The sequence below is a fragment of the Orbicella faveolata genome, unplaced genomic scaffold, assembly GCF_042242905.1.
Source record: "Orbicella faveolata isolate gen_17 unplaced genomic scaffold, um_ofav_v1 contig_3, whole genome shotgun sequence".
Taxonomy (NCBI): domain Eukaryota; kingdom Metazoa; phylum Cnidaria; class Anthozoa; order Scleractinia; family Merulinidae; genus Orbicella; species Orbicella faveolata.
The window spans coordinates 12,887,251-12,905,160 of NW_028301558.1; the positions used below are offsets into that span (position 1 = coordinate 12,887,251).

The window sequence follows — 17,910 nt, forward strand, 5'->3', positions numbered from 1 at the left end:
GGCTTAAATAAACTGAGGGAAGCTCGTTACAGAGCTTTAATAATACTTGAATCTAATTTAGGGATAGTGGCATTGTTATCAGTAGAAAAAGGAAAACATAAAAGCTCATTTTACTTGACGTATAGATGTTCCTCTCCACTAGACTCTGAGAATAGCACGTCCAGCTTTTCATCACCTATAAGTAACAATCATACATTTATAAAACAAGAGAAATTGAGAAAATGCAAGCTGATACCTGTGCATTCAGACTGTATGTGGCTGTCTAAAACCTCTGAAATCAAACTATAGCCATATTTAGCATTCCCTTCTCAAACCGTGGCCGTGTTTGGATATCTGATCGTAATTACCACAGATTTTTACGATTTTATTTCTGGATTTCAGTTTCGATTGAGAAGATATATCAAACACTCAAGACAGTGTTTGACCACATTTCCAAACACCTTGAAGTTCGTGAAAAATACTCGCGTCGTATTTTCAACTTTCTTCTCAGTGTTTGGAAATGCGGTCAAACATGGTTTTCACGTTTGATTTACTACATCGAAACTAATATATCCTCTAGATTTTCAGGAAAAAAAGGAATCTTGCAAGCAGTTCAAACTAGAAGATTGTGGTACCTGGTACACGTTTAAAGAGATAAACTCCTCCAACATCCAAACAACCCAAATAAATCAGGCCACGAGCAGCATGATACCGCACTCTGCAAAAAATACAACACAGCTAGAATTAGGCAAAATAGTTATGATTTACAAATTTACAGTGGTTACAGAACATGGCCATCAAATTACACTTTGAAATGAAATCAAAATACAATAATCGTGATGAAATACTATATCAATGAAGTTACAAAGATTGGTGCTGATCTGAACTCTTTGTGAAAAATAAAGGTCAGAAGACAATTCAACATTTTATATTTTATGACTGGATTTATGAACACCGTGTCAATGAAAACTGTGTTCCTAAGCACCAAATGACCTACTGGTTTGATTTTACAACTTTTAAAGGCCTCAGAATCACTCCAAGCAGTGGAAAAAATAATAATAGAGGAAAGGAAAATAAGAGTGGAGGAAAACAAAGATTGACATTCTTTTGAATTTTTTGTTTTAGCACTTTTTTATGCCTTCAGAGCAGGGCGATATTTTCTTTAACACTATTTTCATAAGACACATACACACGTACTTAGTTTTAATGAAAATTAATTAGAGCTCAAAGGCAACTTCATCATTATTACTCGAGAGCATGGCACCTTGAAGTTGGTCATTACATGTACCTTGCATCTCCATAGCTTAACATCTGTTTAAGACCGTCTACACCCCCAACCAATTCAATCTACCAAGAATGCAGAAACAGACAATAATTATTATTCTTAATTGTTATAACAACTACAACCTGACCTTTTTACCGACAGCATTTCAAGTACATGTTGTGTTTCAGTAAGGTTTAATGCGAATCCCACATTCTGTACAAGAACGGACAAACGACTAACAAGAACACACTCTGAGACCCTGTTCACACTAGGCCAGAGAAATTTGAAAACAGAGCTTCGTTTCTTCGGTTTGGCCTTCCGTCCACACTAATCCGTCAAGAAAACAGAGCTCTGCGAAAACGCTCTTCAAACCGGAGGAAATTGAGATCGTCTACTTTGTGTTTTAGCGTGGATGAAAAACATTTTGAAAACGAAGCTTTTCGAAAACGATCACATTACGATAACCATGATATTCTGCTGCCAGGGTTTTATTAGAACGTTAATCCAAAATGACCAGTTATTGTTGTGTTTTCGAATTTCTACAGCGTAGTATAGACCAAAAACATTTGATGTGTTTTAGGACTGAAAACTCCGTTTTCAAATTCCTCCGGTCTAGTGTGACACTATAATTGGGTATCCACGAATCTCTTAAATTCACGTTCCGATAATGATTCCATGTCGTTCAAATTCCAACACATGTATACAATAGTGGACAAATGAACAAGTTAATGATTATCATGCCAATGTACATTGTTTTACACACGCATCTGAGAAAACCACATTGATCTAATTGACTTAAATATTGAATAACTCACATTAGTAGAATTCTACTCGTATACCAATGCAAATGCTGTATTCTGATTGGCTATGCCGTTGCACACAATCAGCCATTAGTTTGCAGTGGCTTGATGTGGTCGACAAAATTGCATCGTTTCTCCGAAGTTTTGAAAGAACATTTAGAAACAAATGGGTAATCATCAAATTCCCGAGAGGATTAAAAGGAAAACATTTAGGGTTTCTTGAATTAAAAAAGCTTGCAAATTTTTAAAGAAACTGATAAGCATGTGTACACAACTGCAAACGTCAAATTAACAATTGAAGGGGTGAGTGCAAAACCATGCTAAGTGACGATTTGGGTGAAAAAAAAAAATTTCGCGAAAGGGCTTGAATTTTTGCATGTGGTCTTCAATGTAATAGAAAAACATGGTCCTGTATTTTTGTCGTTGGTTTTTGCTTCGTTTATAAAGACGCCGCTAGGAAAACCGAGTGGTTTTTCTGCATACGCAATATCTCGAAAACGAAGCGAAGCTTAGCGGAAAAACTACGGGACATTGTTAAACATACCTAAACAAAACTGCATGCGAAATTTGGAGCGTTTTCGACAAAGTTCACTGTTGATTAAAATACCTAGCGCCCTTTTCCCGCCGAGGTCTTCAAATAAACGAAGCCGGGCCTTTGTTATGATAAACAGAGCCGACCCTTTGTTATAATAGCCAAGCCAAGCCTTTGTTATAAGTCGAAGTCTCGCCTCGGTTTATTATAACAAAGGATCGGCCCGCCGCGACCGCAAGGACTTTGATTTTACTTAGAAACCAGCAAAATGTCAATTTCACGCAACTTATATAAGCTCAAATTTATTGATTTCAGGTCAAAAGTGGTTAAAACGTTGACTCATGTTAACGCGCGACGGCAAGGATGTTGATTTCTCTTAGAAAGCAGCAAAATGTCAATTTCACCCAACGTAAAAGCTCAAAATTGTCGATTTCAGGTCAAAAAAGGTTTAAATGTTGATTTCATGTTAACCCGTGACGGGAAGGTTGTTGATTTCACGCAACGTATAAGCTCAAAAATGTTGATTTCAGGTCTAAATAGGTAAAAATGCTGATTTCACGTTAACGCGTGAAGGCAAGGATGTTGATTTCTCTTAGAAAACAGCACAATGTTAATTTCACGCAACGTATAAGCTAAAAATTGTTAATTTCAGGTCTAAATAGGTAAAAATGCTGATTTCACGTTAACGCGTGACGGCAAGGGTGTTGATTTCACTTAGAAAACAGCAAAATGTTAATTTCACGCAGCGTATAAGCTCAAAAATGTTGATTTCAGGTCTAAATAGGTAAAAATGCTCATTTCACGTTAACGCGTGACGGCAAGGATGTTGATTTCACTTAGAAAACAGAAAAATGTTGATTTAACGCAGCGTATAAGTTCAAAAATGTTGATTTCAGGTTTAAATAAACATCAAATAAGCACTTTTCCAAATACAGCAACGTCTTAAATGGCTAAAAATCACGAGATAAATACATATTTTTCGACAAACGCGATCGTAGCTTTATGTCACGCACCGCCTAACAGATTAACAAATTAACCCTTCTGCGCAACGTACGGGTCTCCATACATCTGCATGTCCGCTGATCCCAGAAGTTCAAAACACTACAAATCATGCCGATATGAAATAAAATCAACGCAACCTGCATCACAGATCTATATTACAATCGATCGCTACTTGTTGGCCATGAAAAAAGCCGAAACAATCTAGTTACCAGTTCGAGAAACGCGAGCAGAACGTGATCGCAATGTATGCCGGGAAGGGTCTTTACACCTCGTGCGCGGGAAAACATGGCGGTCGATACAAGACAAATTTTATAAGTCAAAAACCAGTTCTCGCTTTCCAAATTTTGACACTAGCAACGCTTGGCAAATGGGCCACAACTCACGAGAGGGTATTTTTCTTGGGCAAGAACTGCTCTTGGACTTTGCTGCCTGGCTCGATCTGACTTCGAATCCGATTACGGTATATCAGCTACCTTCGAAGTTTCAGAACACACTTTGATTCTTTAAAACGTGCTGATGACTTACGGGTTTATCGAGGCTTTATGATGCCTCTCAACCACCAGGCAGGCATACAAGGTACTTTAACACAATGCTTAAGATATTAGTTGACAGCTCTAATGCGGCACATCTCTTTTTTGTTCGATGGTATTTCGTTTGCCGCTCGATCCATTCACGTGTTGTGCTCACGTCACAATAACCGATGTAAACAATCTGTTCCCAGATTTCCGCTCTATATATGCTGTGAGATTTGATTTTGACTTCATACACTATAAACAGTCTGCCTGTTTGCTGTTCAACAAATAAACTCCTAAAGACATGGCTAGGAAAAGCCAAGTATTTTTGCATACGTTATAACTTGAAAACGAAGCAAAAACCAGCGACAAAAATACAGGGCCGCGTTTTTCTATTACATTGAAGACCACATGCAAAAATTCAAGCCCTTTGGCGAAAATTTTTTTTTTCACCCAAATCGTCACTTAGCATGGTTTTGCACTCACCCCTTCAATTCAATCCGCACGAATTCTCTAAAGCATGAAGTTTAATGCTAAGACCAGGAATAACTTGAATCTTTACTTCAAGGAAATTTCAGTAAGAATTCTACTAACACAATTAGATTATTCGCTCTCAACTTCTATGAGACGAGAGTTGATTTGGCCTTTGGCCTCACCAACTATCACCTCATAGGAATCTCGAGCTCATAATCTAATTGTTAATCAGAGCTAAGAAAATACTAACCTGCAAGTGATTGTCCACAGTCATGGCAATGTTTGCTAGAGTAGCAACACAATAAATCACAATTTCAGGGTTACCATCAGTCAGGGTCTCCAGCAGTAAAGAAAGTGGCCTACAACACAAAATATTCACATACGTTTAGATACCACATTGATAACTCTTGTTAGTATAAATAGCTATAAATCTACTAGCATTCTATCATGAATGCCATTCCCTTATTGCCTAGGATCCTCGCTGATTTATTCAGATGTAGATGGCTAGTAGCCTACCAGTGTGCGGTTGTTGAATTAACAGCAGACGCTTCTATTCATTTTTGAAGTGTCTGTGAAAAGGATTTAGACAATTTACTAGTCAAGTTTTGAACAACTACCTTGTCTTGCCAAGTTCCACTTGCATCTTTGGATGTATACTGCTTGCAGACAGCATTTTAGTGGCAACTACTCTGGGCATTGTTTTGGAATGCAGGTCCATCAATGGCAGATGGTTATGGCCAAATCCAGGGCTGCAAAGATATACATCACAGGCAGATAACTAATTTATTAAATCTTTTATTTGAGCATACTCACAGTAGCTTGTTGGATGGCAATTTTCTCTTAGTGTTGACTGTTTACAAATCTCCTGTCCCCACCTGCCCCACCTCCACTCCTCCAGTCTAAGAAATGGAATTTGCATCTCATTTAAGATTTACATGTAGGGAGCTAGAGAAAGAGAATGTCGTTACCTATAAAGTGGAAATGAATGATCGCCATCTGCTGAGCTTCCCATGCTGCAGATGCTGTTCTTTTTCTGCATCATATACCCACCATATGGCTGCCATACATCTGACCGTGCATCAGATGCACCAGAGTTGTTCCTCTGTATGGAACCCTTGGTACCTACAATGGGAGACATCTCTCTGGGACGTTCATCATATGAACTCTGACTGCATGTGCTTCTCTTGCGATGTCGTGGTCTGTCTGGGTTGCTTAGAGGATAAGGTGGTGGTGAGTCAGTCTGTCGCAGGTCAAAAGCACCACTGTCCACATCACTGATCTGTAGCAAGTTAAGCAGAGGTTCCAGGGGAATAGTCTTCAGAGCTGTGGAGAATTCTTGATCATTGTTGAAATCCAAGATACTCTGAAGTATCGACAAGCATGTGCTCTGAAAAAGACAACCACAATGGTCAAAAAGAGATAACTACTAAAGATTCACGTCAGCATATCAGATGACTCAATGGGTTTGACACCTTCAAATACTGATTTTAAAAAACAGTGCCACAAGCCCAAAGCCATGCAACTGAAAAGATGCACATTTCTTGGTGCAAACAATTCCCAAATATCCCTGATAATGTCTGTACTTAGAACTTGATTTGCTGTTTTATCACTCCATGAAAATTTGCATGTTGAGTCTTCATTACTATGGCATGCCACTAATGATAACTAATAGTTCTATCTAAGGACAACTGAGTTTCACTTTCGCGTTAGCGCTGTTTAGAAGCAGAGCAAATCATCAGTCGCTCGCTGAGCAAATACAAAAACCTCTTAACGAACAATATAAATAAAATTATAATCCAAAGGGCAGCCAATGATTTACATGCAGGAAATACCTACAAAAAAACAAAGAATCAGTGAAACAAATTATACAAAACAAATGCATGTCTCAATCTCTTATTCTAAAATATTGTATTATTCGGCTTTATCCTTCACTAATCTGAACAAGGTAAAACACTAAGATTAAGCTAATGTAATCAATGCAATATAGCGGAAATAATATTGTACAATTCAAAAATAGCAATAACAGATTGTACCTGAACAGGTTCTGGACTGTCGACCAGTTTTAAAACTGTCTCAATGAGTCCAGCTTCTACTGATCTTTTGCGACTATCTGCTCCCTCAAGCTAGACGGAAAGAGAAACGCATTCAAATTATTTGAACATAAAATACTCAACATTTTTTTAAAGATTAGTCAGCAGTATTCTGTCACACTCACTCTGACAAAAACTATTACATAAAATGCCCTTAAGAGCAAAAAGTAATATCAAAATATACATCTGGTACAATTAAACTGCAACAAGGCTAAATATTTGACTGGCTGTTATGTAACAGAGTAAAGTTTGTTTTTAAATCTTGTGGTTCACCACACTCTGTTTGCTCAAATAATGGATAACAGTTTCACAAACTCATTAACATTTCATTGCATTATTACACTGTACAATGGTAGTACATTACTAACAGTCAGGGGAATGTTCCTCTGATTTCTAACTAACCTGAACTTCATCAAAAATACTCCATTATACAGTATCCCATTCTTAACTGTCTTCTTGGCAGTTTAAAATTAGTCTAAGTGACACCTGAGATCATAATACACCCACTATCCTTTTATAGATCACACTATCCAGAAGAGTGTGAAGTATAAATTCAGTAACACCCATTGGGCAGAGATTTAATATCCAATAGTTGATCGTTTTACTCACATTAAACAGATTGCCAATCAGTACTGCGATGTGATTGTTTATCACAGTTGAACCAGAGTCCATGTGAGCTAAGCTGATGAGCTGTCCAGATGCTTTAGGAAGACACAGATATGCCAGTAAACTAGAGTGACACTCAGGATTGCCAGACAGGAGGACTACTGGTTCAAGGGCGTCAATGACCGACTCTTCATCTCTCATGTAGTTGGAGCCTGTGCTAATTAATGAACTTTCCTCGCATTCTGATGTGCTTCTTTGACAACTCTAACAACAGAAAATAAACAAAACGTCACACAACCAGGTTTAGATAATTCAGTTGTAGAGCTGTATTCTGTACATGGCTAAATAGATGCCTAACTCCATGACATGAGTTTCAGTTATTATGTAATAATTTCAATGATATGAACAAAGCAGAAGTTTGCGTACATGTACATGTGTATCAGGACAATTTTTTTTATGAGTTATAATTATTTACTGACTTAAGCTTCTGGTTGACTGCAACCCTTTATCAAACCTATCACCAATAATTACTGTACCCACCAATATCATTTGAACTCTGAGCTTTATAACCCGTTTAGAAACTAGTTAGAAGTGCATTTTCTGCTGCCATCAATCAGGGCAGGAAAAAACCCAGGTCTGATTGCCCAGGGCAAGTAAATTTTGCTCTTGGGCAAGTGAAAATGGGGGGCAACTGAAAACTGAAAACTGAAATGTACTGGCCCATTGGGCAACTGGATTTCAACTACTACAGAACAATTACTCACAGACTGTAGGAAAAGGAAACAAACAAACTAGATCTAAATCTGCCAGTCACAACCCATTCATCGAGTTGCACTGATATGTCCTTTTAAACCTGTTACAGTGAACTTCTTTGTTTCCTAATATATACAGTAAGATAATACTGACAACAATGTAAAGGTCACATATTGTTTTCAAAAGCAAGTGGTGTAAAACATGGACACATACCACAGAATGATCTGACTCCATGCTAGGTTGACGTACATTTGAAAGACTCCTTTCTATTCCTTTTGTTTGGTTGGCTTCTTCAGTGAGCTCGACGTCTTTGAAAGGTGTGACATTGCTAACAGATTCTTTAGGTTTTGCTGCCATATCTAATTTATTAACGACAGGTTCTACATTTTCACCAAACTGGATGAGGTCTGAAATTTGTCTTTTTTCTTCTATGGATTTTTTCTTAGGAATAATCGGAGACAATACATTGGATTCAGAGGATGCATCAACAACAGGCAATGACACAAAGGGATTTACTGGAGAATCAGGACTAACAACATCTGTTGGAAATTGGCCAGACGCAATCACTGCCGGTCTCTGCACTGGCATTTGTGAATCAGTAGCACTTTCTCCTCTTTCCTCCTCTGTGTTTGTTAGCTGTGTTTCAGCCTTGATAGCACATGGAACATGACCATCCTTTTGGTCCAATGAAGTTTCTGAACAGGGCAACACAGGCGGATCCTTAGCTCCTGTGCTATCTGCAGAGTTTGCGACATTTGCTACTTCTGAGTCTGTTTGTTTAGCAGCTAATTGCTGTTGTTCATCTGAAGTCCTTTGCTCATTTGTACCTACATCAACACTCTGTGCTTGATCCTGGGTGGTTTTATGAAAACTATGCAAGCGTGTGAGGCCTCCTCTTTTAGAATTGGCTGTGGAATGAAATAAATAAATAAATAAATAAATAAATAGTCACAGACTACTGGGACCAAAAAGCAACTACTTTTACACACCATTTCATGCCGTGTCCATGTACATTCACATGGTTGTGAACTCTCGTGGCATGCTCCTTCCGGCAAAAAATGTCCATGATTCCTTAGGTGCAGGTTCATCAAACTTTGATGATTTGGAGATCTAAAAGCATAACCCCTTGCACTTTGCCAGGTTTCTTTGTCGCTTTGTCAGTACCCATGCTATTACTCCATCCTCATGGGTGGAAAGATGCACTTTAAGTCAATTACTTTATCCAAGGACAGTGAAGGAGGAAGTGAACCCGCAATCCAGCAGTCCCAGAATCGAGCCCCGCTCTGACCACTACCTGAATTTGTTTCTCGGTAGCCCCGAATTCATATCCTCTGCCACGCTTGAAAATAGCCAACTAGTTTGCCTCTGGCCAGTTGGGATTCTTAACAATGTTATGTTCAATTTGAATTTTTTTTTCAGTTGTTTGCTCGGTCCTACTAGCACTTGTGGAATAAACATTGCCGAGGGTAAATAAAGGTTATATATATATATATATATTTTTATATTTTGAACTAGGCCTGAGCACTCAAACTCTAACTACTCGATCTGTAATTCAGTGCACTAACTATTAAGCCAACACATCTCTCATATGCTATTTACAAGCAAGAGCTTTGCCTTACCAAGCAGAGGACTCAAAGTTCTTGAGAGATGAATACTCTCTGATCTTTTAATAGAATACCTCCCTCTCAATGCCTCTGGACTACCACGCCCTCCTGATATCGAACACAGACTTGAGGAGCGTCTGTGTTGGAACAATCCTCTTCGCAGAGCAGTTACTCTCTCTGTCTTCGGAGAATGGACAGTAGACTTGGATCTAATGCAAGTGCTAGTTGAACTTTGGTTGATAGACGATGCTCCAGAATTTGACCGGGACTTGGAGATATCTGCAGCTGCAAAAGCCTCACAGGCTGACTGAACTAGAAGTCTCTGCATTTCTTTTAACTCCTGTTGAGAATCAAGAACCTTATGTTAGCCACATAAAACAGGTAACTATAATTTCCAACACAGAGAGAATGTCACATAATATAAAACCCTTGGAGGTGCACTTGTTGAAGGGTTTGCATTAGCATTTTTAGCGGTAGGGCAACTGGTTTTTGAACTGACCTGCTTTACAAGAAAACCTTCCTCAACATGGTCAAACCAGGCCGACGAAATTGTCCTCACGGCTGGCCAATATGCCTGTTGCCTGACCCTTAATGAGAGCCTTATTTTTGGTCTATGGAACAAGGTCATCAATGCCTTCACCTTGCTCAAAAATACCCACCAAAAGTTGCCTAATTGTTTAAAATCATACAAAATGAATACACCAAAACTGGACATGGCACTCCTATGATCCCCTCACCCACCTTACCCTGTCACACCCAACTCAAAACATAAAACTAAATTCACAGCAAGTGGAAATGGAAAAAGTCTTACCGGTTCTAAGTCGACTGGTCGCACCCCATGAATGTTGTTCTCATAGATTCTTGCTCCATGTTCCACTAAAAGGAATGACACTTCCAGCTTGCTCCTATGTCCAGCAGACATGTGAAGTGGTGTACAACTACAGATGAAGAGAGAAAATAAGAAAGAATATGTGTGAAGTCAAGAGTTTCATTAGCATTTTCAGCAGGAGGGCAACTGGTTTTCACAGGGAGGCAAAACGTTTAAACTGAACTTCATTATAAGTAAAACTTTCCTTTAGATAGTCAAACCAGGTGGGCAAAATCATCCTTACAGTTGGCCAATGTGCCCAACATAGGGCCTTAAAGAAACCCCTGAAAGTAATAACACGTAGCAAAAGTAGTTTTATGAAAGAGTAGGAGATGTGATGCAAGTCAACACTACAGCATGCCCAGGGGCTGTTCATTCGCAAACTCGCAACTTATTATCTTATGCAGACATTAGGTTGAAGGATATTAAGAATGCCATTAGAAAGTGTATGAAATGCTGTTTGCATAATATTGCTGAAGCGTTTTTCATGTATAATTTAAAATCAACTGCCAAAAGTATTAAAATGGAAGACAAAGACATACAAATTGTTATCTTTAGCTCTGACATTTGCTCCATAACCAAGAAGTAACTGAGTAACAGCTCGGTTCCCTGCAGTTGCCGCAACATGTAGAGGAGACTTGTCATCAGGTCCCTCCCAGTTTATATCTGCTTCCCTGAAAGAAAATAATAAAATTATTTACTACCTATTGTTTTGATGATAATCTCAACTAGCTACAGTACAGCCAACATGAATATAACACATGTGAACAAGCAGCCCATATAGGCAGGTTTTTTTTTCGGTCTGAGCAGGTGGATTTTTCTGTGAGGTTGGTGCTCTCTATCAATCACCTGTCTGGTGGACAAGCACCATTTTTGATGTTTTAATTGGCACTTGTAAGGCCATGAAGACCTCCAGGCTTGCACAAAGAGCTGCCAACTTGCCCAAAGGGAAACCGGGAAACTACATTTAAAGGAGGTCTTGCATACCATAAACTGTTGCGTATAGGCGTTCCTGCATATAAACCCTCTGGTTATATTACCTCCAGTTATAAGCCCCTCTCTAGTTAAAAATGAAATGAATTTGATTTATTATGATGTTTTGAAGATTAATTAAAAACTAGCATACAAAAAATGTATTTAGATAACACTGCTGCAGCTCATTTGAAATGGGCTCTTTATTCCACTCATAAGCCATCCCACCCCCATCCCCCAGATAATAAGTCCCTCCATTTTGAGGCCCATTCAAAACCCTTTCCAAATTTGTATAAGTCCAGTGGTTATAAGTTTACAATATATCTAAAAGACTGACTGGTTGAGTTTTTACTCAAGCTAAAGGGGGTAGTCAACAATTAGATAGCTGTATTAGACAAGGCGAACAAAAGCAAGGTTCCATGCAGTTGGTTTTCTCCAAAAGACACAAATGGTCATAACTTTTGTACTGCCAAGAGAAAACTGCCAAGTATTGTCTACATGTACATGTATATTCAACTCATAAACTTTAACTCAATAGCAACTCAATAATCACACTAAATGGTGCAAGCAATAATGTTTCACATGACACTAAGGCAATGAAACATGCAAACTGGGCATCTCCTGGCTCCTGTTTGCTTTTTTACTATAATACACATCCCCCTTCCCTCATTTCATACTTCTTACAACAAAATGGTGCTTAAAGTATCAGCATTCGCATTTACACATAAAACAAGGGCTATACGATCATATAAAAATTTCTTGTTTTATGCGTAAATGTGACTGTTGATACTTGTGAGCACCATTTTATTGTAAGAAGTATGAAATGAGGGAAGGGGAAGTGTATTATAAATTTTTGGATGTGCACCAACAAGGGACCATCACATCCTTGGGGCACACAGAATTACGCTTAACTCGCATGAAACAAAATAGCAGAAGAAAACATGAAAAACAAAATGAGCTATCAAATTGTAAAACAAATAATCTTACCATAAAGGCCTCAACTTTAATCCAGTCAAATTAGGAGGACGTCAAATTACGAGAACATTTCAAAAATGTGCAGACCCCTAAAATTTTGAAGCTGAGGGGCTCAGGATGCTTTTTTTTTCTTTGCAAAATCAAGTGCAAACACTGACAGGTGTATTGTATCACTTAATATAACCATATTTTTTAAGCTCTCACCTCTTCAAAAGTAGTTGTGACATTTCTACATCGCCCAGTGAAACAGCATAATACAGCAAGCTTCTCCTCGCAGTGTCATGCGAATCCACCGATACTCCATCATCCAGATACTTTTCAACGAGTGCTGTTTCTCCCCTTTCGACAGCTGATATGACATTATGCACTGTTTCAGCATCCTCTGGAACTTCACCATCAGACAGGGGTAACGACGTGTCTTGAGGCTGGTGCCCTTTGTATTTTGCAAAATTTGGCGAAAGACGATCAACAGAGTTAAGAGCTTCTTTCTGAAACCGCTCAATGGGAAGAAGAGGAGTTGTCGTCAGAAAGTTCTGTGTAACAATTTCCTTCTCCATCCTTCCAAGATCAAGTTCTTTTGGAATTTTCTCCTTTGGCATGATTTCTCTTAGCTCTTTTATTATGTTTTTTCTTTCCTTTCCTTCTGATGGAAAATTGTTCAAGACATTTTCTTTCTGATCTCTTGGAGGTGAAATCACAGGGGAAGAAGCGTCAGCCACTACTGGTACTGAATGAGTTTGAGACTGTAACTCTTCTACAGAGTGGCATCTCTTCACTTGCCCAGTTGCCAACGTGTCAGGATTTATTGTTTCTTCATTGTGTACCGTAGGTAAACTGGACCTTCTAATTGCCTCATCTCTTTTAACCCAAACTGGGGGTTCTTGTTGCGAAGAAGGAAAAACATGCACCTCAGCTTGGACAGAAATCGGACCATCTAAAACAGGATTCACCTGGCTTTTTCCAGCTTCTTTTCCATCACTGTCACTCCCATCTGAAGGAACCGGTGAAAGAGCGGAGAACTCAACATGCCGTCCAGAGGTGTGTGAGCTGGTTGGATGACGAAGAATAGATGGACTGGTCGTACTTTTGGTAAATTTCTTCCCATGAGGAGATCTGCGACCAGAAGAACCTTCTATGCCATGTTTCCACTGCACATGAGGATGCCTTCTCTCCACAGATGAACTACCAATTGTCGAAGTTGTTGAAACTTCAGAGTTTGTACGGGTTCGCTCAGAACTGCTAATTGAATGGGTTCTTCTTGCCCGCCGAGTTTCCCTTTCAACTCTCTCCCTGGTTAATTTACCAATAGCTTTAAAGGCCAGTGCCACAGTCCTCACAATACTAGAGGCCTGAGAAAATGACAAATAAAAGACAACAGATATTAGAATTCAGTTTTTTCCATTTTCAAAGATTAGCATGCAAGTATCTTTTAAACTTATGCAATCAGAAACATGTTTTGAAGGTCATTCACCCCTGAGCACTCCCATTCAAAAAAATAGTAATTGAAAAAACTAATTATGTCACACAACTTTACTAATGTAAATTCTATGTTATCTGTGAAGAAATGTAATCTTATACCACAGTCACTCACCACTTGCAAAACTGCATTCATATTTTCCTTGAAACATAATTCTAATACTCAATCAACGAAAAACAAAAAGCTGTATTATACTATATTTTGTGACCAAAGGACAATCAAATAAATTTACTAGCATGGTGTTAACCATTTTACTGCAGTTGGTTACAGTGTTAAGAAATGATGCCAAGTTTCTGTTTGTTTGTTTTTTACCACTGAGTAAATTTTATCATAACATGACATTCCAAGACAGTTTCAGACATGCATCACTGACTCAAACCTGCATAAAATTTATTTCAGAAATAGAAGGTTGTTGTCCATTTGTTACAGAAACTGTGGTGAAGTGTTTCACCCTGTGATGTTACAAGATTCTAGCAACATTCTAGCAAAGACCATCAGCTCATAAGGAAATTTGAGTAGCCCACGACTGATACAGGTCAAAAAGAACCAGCCATTCAGGTGTTATAGACGTGTTTTTATAGCTTACATGACTGTACATGTATTTTGGATTTGAACACCTCCAGTATTAAATTGATCATTCTATTTCTCATGAAAAACGTTATACATGTATGTTACAATGCACCATTTGGATCAAAAGTGTAAAGCCACAGTACGATGGCTTTGCTATCAGGAGTAAATTCTTGAAATAGCATACAGTTATCTCATTCTGAGTTGTGTACATTGTAACCTGCCATGTTCGGTCACGCAACATTCAGTAGACGACGTTCCAATGACTCATCAGTTGAAATTTCACATTGTAAAGGAAAATTTCAAACAAAACAATATCTGATCCACTTTGACAAATGCCACCAAGTTTTTAGGTTTTTTACTCTGTCATTTCATACTGAAGTGAAGAATATATTAAACTTGGTAAAACAAAAAAGCAGGTACAAATCAAGTGCTTTGAGCACTTGCATACACAGAGTTAGTATTTTTTCTTTCCAGCAATCAATATTTTGTTATTGAAATCCGATAAAAGAGAAAACTTCTGCTGCAGTACCCAAAACAGAAATATTTTGATCTCCAAGGGGAATAATTTTTCATCAGTTTCTCTTGATAACACAAAATGCCTTCAAAGGGACAGAAAATGCTGCTATACACGGCAAATATGGCAGCAAAAGTTGCCTCTGTCAATGTATCTAGTCTGAAAGTACATGATAGGTAAATAATTCTGGCATTTTCTCATCACAAAGAATAATTAGCAAAGTAAAATATTAACATAAACAACCTCAAAGCCAAACAAAAGTTCGTAAACAAGTTTAAAATACATTCCGCTAAATAAAAGTAGGGGAAAAAGGTTTAAATTGTAGGTTTTTAGGAAAACATTATACGCAATCGGGCAACAATCTTCGAGATTTGAAACGTCCGACAAACGGATGTTGACAACAAGGAAGGCAATAAAATTGTACATATACCTACGTTATAATCAATACAGTTCGTAGATTATCATTCAAAAATTATCGAGGAGCAGTCCATGTTTAATCAACGTTTATTCATTTTTGTTCGGAAAGTGAAATATTGCAGCGTCAAACCAACTTTCTGTATCGCTTTACATGCCGTTTCAAGGATTGAGGAAAAAACAACACAAATTATAGTTGGCGTGACTTCGACTTGTCAGCAACTATTGACAAAACGCGGCTCTTGCGTCCAGCTCAGATCCCCGACCGAACGTAAATAAACTTGATACTTTGCATTCAAGATATATCAAAACCCCGATTTTTTACGCTGCCATTTTGAAAAGAAACATTCCTTTGGTTGAAGAGAACCCACGCTCATGTTTTTCCACGCTGTCTGGAGAAGAGAAGATATACAAGAAAACATGTTTATGCCCGCGCGCTAACTAGCTCGAAAACACAGCTGCTTTCACCCTTTCAAGTCCTTTCTCTTCTTACAAAGACATATCGAAATATCAAAACAGCGTAGCTAAATACCTGCCCGGAGAGAAATCAAAATACAGCACTTTACTCGCTGGTGTAAACAACTTAAATATTGGCGGCGATGCCCCTTACCTCGAGTTGCGAACCAGCTTGAAATACGTGACACATGTGGGTTTTCTTCCGAGTGATATTCAACCCAAACGTACTATCAAATCCCCGAAGCTGTTCTTGGGCACACAAAGCAATAGCATAAAGTGGTGCTGTGAGGATTAACGAGTTAGAGTCCACGCTGGACACAAGAAGAATCCCGTCGCGTATTGTGAAGTTGACTCGTATACTTCGTATCTGCTGCTTTTTTATCCTTTTCAGTGTCTCCATCATTCGCGTTGTTGACTTCGCTTCGGAAATCTGTGCCGACCCCACATAGTCTACGATGAAATGAAGTTCACCCGAGCTGTAATCTTCCACCGTTCGACTTTCTGTCTGCGGTAAAAGCGCAGTTGCTTGCGACAGCGAAGCTTCTTCGACACTTTCACTCGGACATGACTCGTTGACAGGAACTTCAGCATCCGTCTTTTGCCGTCTCTGGCTCAAACGTCGCCTTAGAGAATGCATTGTCTATTTAGTGTTTGACCACAGTGTACTCCATACTGGGAGCCGACGTTAAAAAAGTACCGTCCCGTCATCTTTAGCCAAACTGTCGAAATAAACAACAACCTTTCCACGCAACATTTACCAACCAACCTCTCGGTGTCAAAAACCAGTTGCGCTCTACATGTAAATTACATCTTTGGACAGATGGGGGAAGTTAAATACACAGCACCCTCACATGCTTGACACATGTCTTAGCATTCTGAAAAACAAAACAACTTTTAGAAAGGTCTGAAAGACAAGGAACTTCCACTCAAACTACGCTCCATTCACCACCATGCTGTTTGTACGGAGTTGTTTGTTTGAAGACGGCCAGATGTCTGTAATTGGTTGGTTTTTGATCACATGAGAGTGTCGCCTGCGTTCGAACAAAAAATGCGCGAAAACCGGGACCTGCTGACAGTCTCGCGTGACTCGAAACGCACTCAATCAACATCAAAACGAGCAGATTTTGGACGCAACAATGTGGCCAAAAAATTCGCGTCTCCATGGATGGCATGGCACAATCTCTCCTGGGACCTATACATGGCCTTTACGAAATAATTTCACCAACTGCTGCATTTTGCCTCAGGGAAAATACTTTGTATCAGTTTACTTCCACATGCGGTAACAAACGTAAAACCGCGTAGAAATGTTTACTAACATTGCTTTGATTAATGTCCAATGATTATTCAATATATCTTCGAAGTGGAAAGATGGATTCTAAAGATTTTTTACAAGAGCTTCATATGTTCGAGCGACGTCTGGCCTCGCCATAATGACGCTTATAAAAGGATTGCCAGTTTTCGTGTTTTTAATTTTTTTTTTTTCATTGCAAGGCCGTTTTTTCTCCTGCTTGAAACACGAACAATAATTCAACAATCTGTCTGATCTGATGACTTCATGCTGATTGTCGAATTAATTTCTTTCTCCTAGTTTCCTCAAAATAGCACGCTGCCAAGTCAAATCAACCTCAGGAAAATTCGGACAAGACTGCTTTGCTTTCATCTCTTTTACTTATATAAAGCCGGACGGCCGTGTCATAAAACTGTGGAATCTGTTTTTATAGCACCATAAGCTTTATCCAACGATACGAAACTAAAAATACAGTTGTTATGCAATTGCTTATTACATCATAGGCATTAGGTCTTTTCCGGCAAAGTTCATTCCGCGTATTTATGTTTGTTGTTCATCCGTCGTAACGACAAGGGCAATCTAGGTCACCCTTTCGGTTTAACGCAAAAACGAAGCGGCATCCTGTTATGCGGTTAGAGCTGGCTGAGTATTTTGGCGCCGTGTTCAACACAAAATAGTTCTAAACAAGATGAGCTATTTTCAAGCTCCACATTCTTTTATTTCCCTCATATTCTGGTTTTTCAAAATGCGTCTGTGCGCG

At 38.8% G+C, this 17,910-nt stretch overlaps 1 protein-coding gene across 1 annotated transcript in view; it reads right to left on the reverse strand.

Moving 5' to 3' along the window:
• Nucleotides 1-17,004, reverse strand: part of LOC110060183 (uncharacterized) — a 34,846-nt gene extending 17,842 nt beyond the window's left edge. The window contains exons 1-14 of the mRNA XM_020766936.2: nt 16,017-17,004; nt 12,636-13,780; nt 11,027-11,158; nt 10,428-10,554; nt 9,632-9,956; nt 8,226-8,920; nt 7,263-7,523; nt 6,597-6,686; nt 5,532-5,950; nt 5,181-5,312; nt 4,814-4,922; nt 1,268-1,326; nt 615-697; nt 115-175 (exon numbers count right to left, since the gene is read on the reverse strand). Coding sequence (XP_020622595.2) covers nt 115-175; nt 615-697; nt 1,268-1,326; nt 4,814-4,922; nt 5,181-5,312; nt 5,532-5,950; nt 6,597-6,686; nt 7,263-7,523; nt 8,226-8,920; nt 9,632-9,956; nt 10,428-10,554; nt 11,027-11,158; nt 12,636-13,780; nt 16,017-16,499 — 4,121 coding nt within the window. The 5' untranslated portion in view covers nt 16,500-17,004. The remainder of the gene's footprint in view (nt 1-114; nt 176-614; nt 698-1,267; nt 1,327-4,813; nt 4,923-5,180; nt 5,313-5,531; nt 5,951-6,596; nt 6,687-7,262; nt 7,524-8,225; nt 8,921-9,631; nt 9,957-10,427; nt 10,555-11,026; nt 11,159-12,635; nt 13,781-16,016) is intronic.
• Between the last annotated feature and the right edge of the window lie 906 nt (nt 17,005-17,910).